At 41.6% G+C, this 12795-nt stretch overlaps 1 protein-coding gene across 1 annotated transcript in view; it reads right to left on the bottom strand.

Moving 5' to 3' along the window:
* DNMT3A (DNA methyltransferase 3 alpha) overlaps nucleotides 1-12795 on the bottom strand; it is a 69885-nt gene that overhangs the window by 19881 nt on the left and 37209 nt on the right. The window contains exons 7-10 of the mRNA XM_063441565.1: nucleotides 10564-10643; nucleotides 8545-8657; nucleotides 6739-6922; nucleotides 699-783 (exon numbers count right to left, since the gene is read on the bottom strand). Coding sequence (XP_063297635.1) covers nucleotides 699-783; nucleotides 6739-6922; nucleotides 8545-8657; nucleotides 10564-10643 — 462 coding nt within the window. The remainder of the gene's footprint in view (nucleotides 1-698; nucleotides 784-6738; nucleotides 6923-8544; nucleotides 8658-10563; nucleotides 10644-12795) is intronic.

Here is a 12795-nt window from a genome sequence, read left to right as displayed (position 1 = left end):
GATTTGTAATATTGATAAACAATGCACAGGTGCACCCAGCTAGTGAGGGTGCAAGGGTAAAGAGCTGCCACTCGGTAGGCACACTCCAAAGAGCCTATATTAACAACTTAAAAATCATAGTGTAGGAATGGAATATCCAAATAAAAACTAGAGGGAACTAAGTTCCCAAGGACTGGTGAGATGTAACAACAAAGTGCTACAATAAGATCTATGTATATAAATTAAAATAAAGTTTATTGCTCAAAATTTAAAACATCGAGAACAAAAAACACAACAAAACAACAGTACTATTGGACGACCGGAATAACGGACCCGAGACCAACCACTGTAATAAATCTAAAGGTGCAATCAAAAGCCCGCTGGTCGCGACTCCAAGGGCTAAGGAATACCTTCCGATGTGGATAACGTGGTGGTACTTTGGTCTTTGTACTGGAAAGGATCCTTTCCATTTCCTGAGGAAGTCCTGATTGCGACGGCATGAAACGCGTAGAGCCACAAGATCCACTTTCCAGTACAAAGACCACAGAACCACCACGTTATCCACATTGTTTTTAGATTTGTAATATTCACTGTGCAAACTGCAGGTTTCATTGGCAATAGTTATAACATATGTTATATTTTTATATTATTATCTCCTGTTATACCTTACAGAAACAAGTAAGTCATATAGTATGGCCAATTGTTGAATGTCTGCTCACCTGTTGCAATCCCGTCAAACAAGGACAGAACTCGAATAGGCTTCCGATTCTCAGCTGGTAAAGGTGGATACAGTTTTGGTGGGTCCTGGTTAGGGAAATATAGAGGACAGTTTGCTATATCTGGGAATTTACTGTATTAGTAATGCAAGCTCCTGTGTCCAAGTGCAGTGTAACCCGTAATTCATCATTACTACTTTCCATAATTATAAATACTGTATCCATAACTCTATTGTCCAAGCTTGAGACTACTGTCAGGGTACCTGAAGTCTCTACCTCGGAGGAGGTTAGACTTCCCGACGTCCGTTCTCTCAGCGGGGCTGATTCATCTAATCCTCACAGCTCTCATAGTCATTCCCACGCCGGCCGCGAGAACCCCACTTCCTTTTATGACACGACGCTCAGGAGCCGACGTCATGACGGCAATCACATCCCGACCTGTCAATCGGGTTCGGAACAACGAATCAGGGCTCGGCAAGGGCGGAGCCATGATTTAGAGAACCAGGGTATAAAAGAGGGATGTGGCTAATGGTTCATTGCCCTGTCGTGGTTCTAGCTTGTCTGGTCCCTCAGTGCTCTTATGTTTATCGTTCTATCTGGTTTTGACTCGGCTTGTACTATCGTTCCTGTTTACCTCTCGTGTCCTTTGACCTCGGCTTGTCTCTCGCTTACCTGTCCTCTCGTTCCCTCGACCCCGGCTTGTCTCTGACTATTCCGGCCATTCTAAGGTCCGGTATACGTACATCTCTACTGTTCGTACTCTGCGTGTTGGATCCCTGTCCCGATCCTGACATTACGACAGGGCCATGGATCCTGCAGGTACTAACGCTCAGTTTGGTTCACCTGACTCAAGGTTTGAAGCCATGGACCATAGAATGGACCAAATGGCTCTGGCGCTGCAGGCATTACTATCCCATCCGAGTAAGCAAGCAGAGGAAATTCGTACTCCATCTATCTCTCTTGCTAACACAGGCCTAGAGGTAGCCACAGGGGGAATTTCTTCCCGTGTTACTTCCCCTTTACGGTATGGCGGTGCTCCAGATACTTGTCGTGGTTTCCTAAACCAGATAGGAATTCATTTTGAATTACAACCCCGCGCCTATCCTACTGACAGGGCGAAGGTTGGATTCATAATATCGCTACTCATTGACAAAGCTCTTAGATGGGCTAACCCTCTGTGGGAAAATGATAATCCAGTAGTCTATAACTATAATGCGTTCCTTACTACGTTTAGGAGGACTTTTGATCCTCCAGGGAGAAAGGCCAGTGCTGCTAGATCACTATTACGTCTTAGACAGCATAGGCTAACCCTTGTGGATTATGCGCTAGAGTTCAGATCCATGGCGGCAGAGGTCAAGTGGAATGAACAAGCCTATATGGACGTATTTCTGAACGGATTGTCAGATGCGATCCTAGACGAGGTTGCCACTAGGGATCTTCCTGAAAATTTAGAGGAATTAATTTCATTTATTTCTCGTATAGATGAACGCATGAGACAGAGGCAGAACACTCGTGATTTTGGTTATAGACCTTCCTTAAGTCTAACTCCCGCATTTCAGAATTCTGAATCTACTATTCTAGCTCTCCCAGAACCTATGCAGATTGGTAACACTCACCTTTCAGAGAATGAAAGACAAAATAGGAAAAGGGAGGGTTGGTGTATGTATTGTGGAGTAGGAGGTCACCTACGCCTTAATTGCCCTAACTGTCCGGGAAACGCTCGCACCTAAGTTTCTCCAGAGGACAGGCCTTGGGTGTTTCTATTTTGTCCTCTACATATGATTACAGGGATCATAGGCTACTAGTACAGGTTTCTTTAACTTGGGAAAAGGGAGCACTTAAAGCTATGGCATTAATAGATTCCGGAGCAGCTGAAAGCTTTATTGATCAAACTTTTGTCAAGAAACATGCTATCCCATCTCAGTTAAAGGAGACTCCCCTGGCCGTTGAGGCCATAGATGGTAGACCGTTGTTAGATCCAGTTATTTCTCGTGAAACTTTACCAGTTAAACTAACCATTGGTATTTTACACGAGGAGGAGATTTCTTTCATGCTTATCTCATCCCCTTCAGTTCCTATAGTTTTGGGGTATCCCTGGCTTAAAAAGCATAACCCTACTATTGATTGGGAACAAGGTGAGAGAGTCTCTTGGGGTCAGGGTTGCCAGAAAGGTTGTGTACAGAAAGTCTCACCGTTGTGCCTAGTGGACACACCTAGCAACTCTAACAAGCCCACAGATTTACAGATACCTTCCCAGTATCAGGATTTAAAGGCAGTCTTTGATAAGAGGAAGGCTGATACTTTACCTCCACACAGGTCCTTTGATTGTAAGATTAATCTCCTGCCTGGTACTATGCCCCCGAGGGGTAATGTATATCCTCTATCCGCTAAGGAGAACTTAGTCTTAGAGGAGTACATTCAGGAGAATCTAGACAAAGGCTTTATTAGGAGGTCCTCTTCTCCAGCCGGAGCCGGTTTTTTTTCGTAGATAAAAAAGACGGCACACTACGGCCTTGCATCGATTATCGGGGCTTGAACAAGATAACAATCAGAAATGCTTATCCGATTCCCCTGATTACTGAGCTATTTGATCGCCTGAAAGGTTCTAAGATTTTTACCAAGTTAGACCTGAGGGGAGCTTATAACTTGGTGAGAATTCAGCAGGGTGATGAATGGAAAACGGCTTTCAATACCCGGTATGGCCACTATGAATACACGGTAATGCCCTTTGGGCTTTGCAATGCTCCTGCTGTATTCCAGGACTTGATTAATGAGGTTCTTAGGGAATTTCAACAGGAATGTGTTATAGTTTATTTGGATGATATACTAATACATTCTAAAGAGCCTGAAACTCATCACAAACAAGTCAGAAGGGTATTACATAAACTTCTACAGCATGGGTTGTACTGCAAATTGGAGAAGTGTAGCTTTGACCAATCTCAGGTAAATTTTCTTGGTTACGTTATTTCTGGAGAGGGCTTTAAGATGGACCCTGTTAAACTCCAATCTATCTTGGATTGGCCATTGCCCAAGGGACTCAAAGCCATTCAGAGATTCATCGGTTTCTCGAATTACTATAGGCGCTTCATTAAGGGATACTCGTCTATTATCTCTCCTATTACTAACATGACTAAACAGGGTGCTGATACTAAGACATGGTCTCCAGAAGCGCTTGTTGCTTTCAGTACTCTCAAGGAACAGTTTGCCTCAGCACCAATATTAGTTCATCCAGACACATCTTTGCCTTTCTTACTCGAGGTAGACGCCTCAGAGACAGGTGTAGGCGCTATTCTGTCCCAAAGGTTAAGTTTGAATAAACCACTGCATCCATGTGGTTTTTTTTCTAGGAAATTGTCTGGGCCTGAGAGCAGGTATGATATTGGTGACAGGGAACTGTTAGCGGTAATTTTGGCTTTAAAGGAGTGGAGACACTTGTTGGAAGGGACTTTACACCCAGTTACTATTTTGACGGATCACAAGAATTTGTCATATATAGGGGAAGCCAAGCGATTATCTGCCAGGCAGGCTCGTTGGTCTTTGTTCCTTACTCATTTCAACTATGTTCTCACTTATAGACCTGGTTCTAAGAATTCTAAGGCCGATGCATTGTCCCGCCAACATGAACCTTCTACTATGCCTGAAATGGTTTTTTCTTCTATAGTTCCTAAGCGTAATATTATTGCCAGCACTAGCATTAAGATTCACTCTCCGTTGCTGGAGGAGATCAAGAAGTTACAACATCTGGCACCCGGACCTATTCCGGGGGACCGTTACTTCGTGCCTCCTGAACTCCAACTGGAACTTATGCAGTGTTTTCATAACAGTAAATTTGCCGGACATCCTGGCATACGCAAGTCATGTTATCTGATTTCTAAAGATTTCTGGTGGCCTTCATTACGTAAGGATCTTAAGGAATTCGTCGGGGCATGTGATGTCTGTATGAGGACCAAACAACCTCATACGCTTCCATGTGGACTTTTGCAACTCCTAGAAATTCCTGTGAAACCATGGTCCTGTCTGGCTATAGACTTCATTGTTGATTTACCGGTTTCTAAAAGACATACGGTTATCCTCACAGTAATTGACAGGTTTACCAAAATGGCTCATTTTGTACCTCTGCTCAAATTGCCCTCTTCTCCCGAATTGGCTGAAATTTTCGCGAGGGAGATTTTTCGTTTACATGGGATTCCTTCTGAAATCGTTTCTGATAGAGGTTCCCAATTTGTTTCCCGGTTTTGGAGATCCTTCTGTTCCCAGCTTGGTATCAAATTAAATTTTTCCTCTGCCTATCATCCCCAGTCCAATGGGGCTGCCGAGCGCACCAACCAAAAGGTTGAACAGTTCTTGCGTTGTTTTGTTTCTGAACACCAGGACGATTGGGTCGGTTTGATTCCTTGGGCGGAGTTTGCGCACAACAACAGTGTTTGCGATTCTACTCGTTCTAGCCCCTTTTTCATGAATTATGGCTTCCATCCTTCCGTTCTTCCGTCGGCCTCCCCCTCCCAGGGGATACCGTCGGTTGATATTCATGTTGCCAATCTGAGAAAGTTGTGGGATCAGACTCGACAAATCCTTGTTCATAATTCCATGTTGTCCAAACAACACGCTGACAAACGCAGAAGGGTGGCTCCTGTATTCTCTCCGGGCGATAGGGTATGGTTGAGTACCAGAAACATCCGCTTGAAAGTTTCTTCCATGAAATTTGCTCCTCGTTTCATAGGTCCTTACAGGGTTCTGTCTCGGATAAATCCTGTTGCATATCGTCTGGCTCTTCCGCCTGCTTTACGCATCCCGAACTCCTTTCATGTTTCTTTATTGAAGCCTTTGGTATGTAACAGATTTTCCTCCACTGTGCCGTCCCCTCGTCCTGTCCAGGTTGAGGGTCAGGAGGAGTATGAGATCAATTCCATCCTCAATTCTCGGATTTCTCGGGGGAAGGTGCAATATCTTGTGGACTGGAAAGGATATGGTCCTGAAGAGTGGTCTTGGGTGGCCCAGGAGGATGTGCATGCTCCTCGCCTTCTCAGGGCTTTTCATGCTCGCTTTCCGTCTCGCCCCGGTTCCTTCCGCCCGGTGGGCGTTTCTGAAGGGGGGGGTACTGTCAGGGTACCTGAAGTCTCTACCTCGGAGGAGGTTAGACTTCCCGACGTCCGTTCTCTCAGCGGGGCTGATTCATCTAATCCTCACAGCTCTCATAGTCATTCCCACGCCGGCCGCGAGAACCCCACTTCCTTTTATGACACGACGCTCAGGAGCCGACGTCATGACGGCAATCACATCCCGACCTGTCAATCGGGTTCGGAACAACGAATCAGGGCTCGGCAAGGGCGGAGCCATGATTTAGAGAACCAGGGTATAAAAGAGGGATGTGGCTAATGGTTCATTGCCCTGTCGTGGTTCTAGCTTGTCTGGTCCCTCAGTGCTCTTATGTTTATCGTTCTATCTGGTTTTGACTCGGCTTGTCTCTCGCTTACCTGTCCTCTCGTTCCCTCGACCCCGGCTTGTCTCTGACTATTCTCTGCTTTAGTCCGGCCATTCTAAGGTCCGGTATACGTACATCTCTACTGTTCGTACTCTGCGTGTTGGATCCCTGTCCCGATCCTGACAACTACATAGTCTGACTGTTCTGATACCAGTCTAGCTCTATTCCTATTCTAAGTCCTGTCCCTCCTTTAATTCCATTATTAATGAAGTAACTATTTGCTGATGCGGTAGCATGCACATTTTGTGGCAGACATGGTAAGGTCATCATATGAATGTAGACTTGAACTGTCCAACACATGATGGCAGCTGTGGATGGGGCAGTATATACCCATAGCCCACCTTCTATATAAAAAAGCCAATAAGCATAACATCAACAAAGGAAAGTAACCTTGCTAAGGATTTGTATCTATATTAATATGTATTTTATTGTTAGTTTTATTACCTGGTAATATTGCTATTATTGCTATATTTACATATGATCAGCGGGTTTCACCTAAATATTTAACTCTCTGATCAGAGCCACAGGGTGGTTAAAGTGACCCTGAACTGGATTACTTACAAATTCCTGATCGTGTTTATTGGATAATATGCCCTGCAGCCGGCTGGGCCAGTCACGCCGTCTCCTTAGTAGCCCATGGGTGATCTTGTGACGACATAAATAGCAAATCCAGGGATTCCCTTTAATAGCCGCCTCAGCTGTGCCAGGTCCCACAAATAAATCCACACATTCCACACAGAAAGATCTGTATAAACAACACAACATAATATACAATGTCACCGTGTTAATATATACAACACAAAAATTAACAAATCCACACAGAAAGATCTGTAGAAATAACACAACACAATGTACAACGTCACCGTGTTTATATATACAACACAAAGATTAACAAATCGACACATTCAACACAGAAAGATCTGTATAAACAACACAACATAATATACAATGTCACTGTGTTTATTTTCCCGAAAAAGAGAGGACCACAGGCACTCCAAATTAAAACCGTATGCAGATTTGTTAGGAAAAAATGCAACGCCAAGCAACGTTTCGACCAACAAAGGTCTTTTTTGGTCAAAACGTTGCATGGCGTTGCATTTTTTCCTAATAAATCTGCATACGGTTTCAATTTGGAGTGCCTGTGGTCCTCTCTATTTCGGGTATTATTCTGGGATTGCTGGTCCTGATCCGGAGCACCCTTGGCCGTTGGGATTGAGTGCAGTTCCCACTATCTACTTTGTGTTTATTTTCCCAACACAAAGACTGACAAATCGACACATTCCACACAGAAAGTTCTGTATAAACAACACACTATACAATGTCACTGTGTACAACACAAAGATTAGCGCTTATAGTTTAGAAGTCAGATTTACTGAAACACAGCATAATCATTCTATGCTTTGTTCTAATTACAGATCCGCGCACGTCATCTAAAACAGTGTGAGGATTAGACTGGGAACCATTGGGCACCTGGTACTCTTAGACAGGAGGTTGGTACAGCGATGCTACCAACAGACACAAGTAAAGAATGTCACATATATTCTCCTGATCCTTACCATTATATACCCCCGAAGTCTCTGTAGGATTACATTAACTAAACACAAAAAAAAAACACGTTAGAGAGAAAATACATCTTCTTTAAAAGTAGAACCAGCGACCAATCACAAGACAGAGTCTGCTAATACACACTGTATTACGTGTAAATGAATGCACAAAACGCGTTGGGTCGGACGGGCTCGGACGGTTTGTATTAGCAGCACTCTCTCTTGTATTGTATTCATTTTTCAGTAAAGATATTTCTGCTCTGTGTTTGGAGGCTATGGTTCTACTTTTAAAGCAGATTATTTTCTCTGAGGTTTGGAGTCCAAGCAGTAGATGTTGGGCCCTCGGTTTATGTCTAAGGATTCTGTGTGCAGTGCCTTTTGTGCTGGTTTTCAGATTTTTTCCTTTATATTTACTAAGTGAATCAAAACCAGACTATAAATGTCAGGTTAAACAGCCAAGCTGGGACTATTGCTGAGTTGGTGAAATTTTCCATTGGTCTTTCACCCTAATTAGCTTATTTTAGGGAATAAACCACAAAGTCTCCAGCTGAACTCCAAATACCCTCTTGTAAAAAAGGAAAAAAACAACTCTAATGATCTGTGTTGTGATTAAATAGAAAGTTGCTATTCAATTATAGATAATTAATCATGGTAATAACAGAACCTCCCTCTCAGAGTAACCCCAAAACTCGGTCATCTTGCTCAGTATGACTTGGCTTTCATTCACACAATAAAACCTGGATCGGTGCTGATCTAGGTCTCATACAAACAGCAAACACAGCAGACCCTTCAATATTCTTTGATAGAGAAAAGGGTCTCCAACCTCCAGCAGTTTCTGTTTTCACACATCAGCACCTCTCGCCCAGAGCAGCACACACAGCAGTATGACTGGTAGCCATCTTCGTCAAGCTGGTAGCCCCACTCCACAAACCAGCTCTGAAAATGAGTGATCACAAGTAGGTCAGAGCAGGATTTCTCTCAGTTCAAAATTGCCAAAAAATACTCCAAATCAGTTATGTTCTCAGTTTATTTATTTCAGTCTACAATATACAGTATGTAGGGTACAAGACAGGTCCATAGCAAGTAGAACATCCTCAGAATAGCCTTTGGAATTAATTACACATTGTAGGGTACAGGACAGGTCCGTAGCAAGTAGAACATCCTCAGATTAGCCTTTGGAATTAATTACATATTGTATGGTATGTAGGGTACAGGACAGGTCTGTAGCACATAGAACATTTTCAGATTAGCCTTTGGAATTAATGACATAGTGTATGGTGTGTAGGGTACAGGACAGGTCTGTAGCACATAGAACATCCTCAGATTAGCCTTTGGAATTAATGACATATTGTATGGTGTGTAGGGTACAGGACAGGTCTGTAGCACATAGAACATCCTCAGATTAGCCTTTGGAATTAATGACATATTGTATGGTATGTAGGGTACAGGACAGGTCTGTAGCATGTAGAACATCCTCAGATTAGCCTTTGGAATTAATGACATATTGCATGGTATGTAGGGTACAGGACAGGTCTGTAGCACATATAACATCCTCAGATTAGCCTTTGGAATTAATGACATATTGTATGGTATGTAGGGTACAGGACAGGTCTGTAGCACATAGAACATCCTCAGATTAGCCTTTGGAATTAATGACATATTGTATGGTGTGTAGGGTACAGGACAGGTCTGTAGCACATAGAACATCCTCAGATTAGCCTTTGGAATTAATGACATATTGTATGGTATGTAGGGTACAGGACAGGTCTGTAGCATGTAGAACATCCTCAGATTAGCCTTTGGAATTAATGACATATTGCATGGTATGTAGGGTACAGGACAGGTCTGTAGCACATATAACATCCTCAGATTAGCCTTTGGAATTAATGACATATTGTATGGTATGTAGGGTACAGGACAGGTCTGTAGCACATAGAACATCCTCAGATTAGCCTTTGGAATTAATGACATATTGTATGGTGTGTAGGGTAAAGGACAGGTCTGTAGCACATAGAACATCCTCAGATTAGCCTTTGGAATTAATGACATATTGTATGGTATGTAGGGTACAGGACAGGTCCGTAGCACATATAACATCCTCAGATTAGCCTTTGGAATTAATGACATATTGCATGGTATGTAGGGTACAGGACAGGTCTGTAGCACATATAACATCCTCAGATTAGCCTTTGGAATTAATGACATATTGTATGGTGTGTAGGGTACAGGACAGGTCTGTAGCACATAGAACATCCTCAGATTAGCCTTTGGAATTAATGACATATTGTATGGTATGTAGGGTACAGGACAGGTCCGTAGCATGTAGAACATCCTCAGATTAGCCTTTGGGATTAATGACATATTGTATGGTATGTAGGGTACAGGACAGGTCTGTAGCACATATAACATCCTCAGATTAGCCTTTGGAATTAATGACATATTGTATGGTATGTAGGGTACAGGACAGGTCGGTAGCATGTAGAACATCCTCAGATTAGCCTTTGGAATTAATGACATATTGTATGGTATGTAGGGTACAGGACAGGTCTGTAGCACATAGAACATCCTCAGATTAGCCTTTGGAATTAATGACATATTGTATGGTATGTAGGGTACAGGACAGGTCTGTAGCATGTACAACATCTTAAGGAAAGTCATGGAAAGCACTAGTGTGATATTGTAGAGAGTGTAAGGTGCAGACATATCAGGACGTCATAGGATGGCATTAGACAGTGTGAGTGTCATACTGTACAGTAAGTAGGTGACAGCAGGTCAGAAGATTATACCGAATCCTATGGAGAGCCTAGGATATAGTAAATGGTATTCGTTGTCTATACCTTACCATGCAACGTCGGCACAGGCCTCCCTTAAATAAGGGGTGCTCCAGGGTAGCATTCAGATGGCCGCAAGCTATGCAGAAATCTGCGGGAAAATATATCAAACAGACTCATAAAAGGAGGGCCCAGGTGCTTTATTGTGGTTTGTCTGATTTTTATCTTTTTATGTTAGTAAAGGCTACGAGGTTGTCCTTTTATTATATTCTCGCACAACCAGACTAATCGTAATCCTGCGACATGGTATTCGCCCAAACAATGTGACTTAGATTAACTTTCGGTTTCATTCTGCGGGACTTGTCTATAACTGTATACCCACATTGTACTGCTTGCTAAACGTTAGAAATGTTAATCTCTCTTATTCTTACTTCATTTTCGTCTTCTGACTTTGTCTTCTATTAATGGATATTTGTGGCACCCTCAATAAAAATCCAGCCCGGTACCTGTGAATCACTAAACAGATCCAAAACGCCAATGTATGAAAACAGCAAACAAAGCAGGTCACGCACACACACGCAAAGTCCCAATATACAGAATTATCGCAGAAACGCAATATTTCATCCCCGATAAGGGTTTTATCATTAATCATAATAAGGCTGAAACATCGCCTGTGTTACTCCAATAAATCTGTACAGTGGGACTTTGCGGGTGACTATGCCGGATCCATACTTTTTGCTGTTTCACTCACATTCTCAAGACTGAGTGGGGCGCATTGTCATTTTAAACTAACATTTTTTTTTTTTTTTTAGTGTCTATATTCATTTCCAGAATTTCCCCTATAATGAGACGGTATTTCTGTTTTCACCTGCATGATAAGGCTATAATTATAGCCCACTCACTTATCAGTTTGTTTTTTCGTTTTTTTTTTTTTTATATTTTTTATTGCTTTTAAATAGTTTTCATACAATAAATTAAACTGACATAACAAATATACAAAACATAGACACAAAGACAATAACAAACATAACGATTTGTATTTGAATAGCATCACAAAGTAATTTACAATTTAAAAGCCCTAAAAGAGATAGAAAACCTTAATTTAATTATAACTTATATCTACCAAGACTGCAAGCGCGGGCCAAAATCGGTCTCTAAGATTTATTACATATCCTTAAGCATTCGGTCTAGTACAATTTCCCTCTATAATTTGGGTCCATTTGCTATATTGATATTGTTTACTTAACAAATGGATGGAGGAGACCAGAAGATCTTTTTTCCATCAGAAGTTGGAATAGCAATTGGTCGGTAAGATTCCTCTTCTAGAAGGGGTGGCATGACTTCCATTTCCTCGCTATTACAATCTTGGTAGCCAAAAACCAATGAATTATAATACATTTGGATATAGAAGATGATAAGTTCCAATCTCGGTGTAGTAAGGCGGTATCAGGGCCCGGATGAATTGAGATGTGGAATAAAGATTTCTGCAGTTCGAAAGACCACCTCCAGAGGGGTTTAACTAATTTGCAATACCACCTTTTACCATATTTTAAACTAATTCTTTAACGATATTAAATATCAAAATATATATTTTATATAAAATACAAATAAAATTAAAAAATCTAAATGTTAAAATATTTTAAAATGTATTAAAAGTTTTTAGAAATGTATTGAAAAATACTAAATGATTTTAACAGCTTCAACCAGAAATATTAAATCAGGACCTACGTCGGAAGTTCTTGTTGAACGCAGCGCTAGCCTGTAATCTCACCATTAATCTTGCAATCCTGAGCTCAATAGTTTGATTTTATTAATATCTTACACATCGGCTGCTATCGAGGTATGATGGTTATAACCTGATAAAGGTCACATCCAAGAGGTTCCCAAAACAGCAATCAAAGAGTTACTTTCACGAATTAGCAAAAGGCATCCCGGTCTGTTAGTCTGTCTGTCTGTCAATGTGAAAGGTGGAGTAATCAAACTTTAACTGGCAGTCGCTCGCTAATGATTTTAGAAGTTGGTGCCATTATGTATCTTTAATTAACTTAAATTACATTTTGTGGCCACACTAGTGGAGTGCGTCTGATCTGCCAACATGATTCATTTACATTTATTTATAGATAAAACCTTCTGAAATAACGATAACCTAAAATACAAAATAAAATACTCCCTATTCTAGAACCAAAATGCACAGACAATCAAGTCAAAAAGCAGTGCAGACAATCAGCAGAAAAAATAATATCTAAAGCCAGATGTATGTGTTAAGAAGGCAGCAAAGGATACAGCTTGTCTTGTATATCAAG

Source organism: Pelobates fuscus, chromosome 2 (genome assembly GCF_036172605.1).
Source record: "Pelobates fuscus isolate aPelFus1 chromosome 2, aPelFus1.pri, whole genome shotgun sequence".
Lineage (NCBI taxonomy): Eukaryota > Metazoa > Chordata > Amphibia > Anura > Pelobatidae > Pelobates > Pelobates fuscus.
Note: the sequence above shows the minus strand (reverse complement) of the source record. Positions and strands in the feature narration are given on the sequence as shown.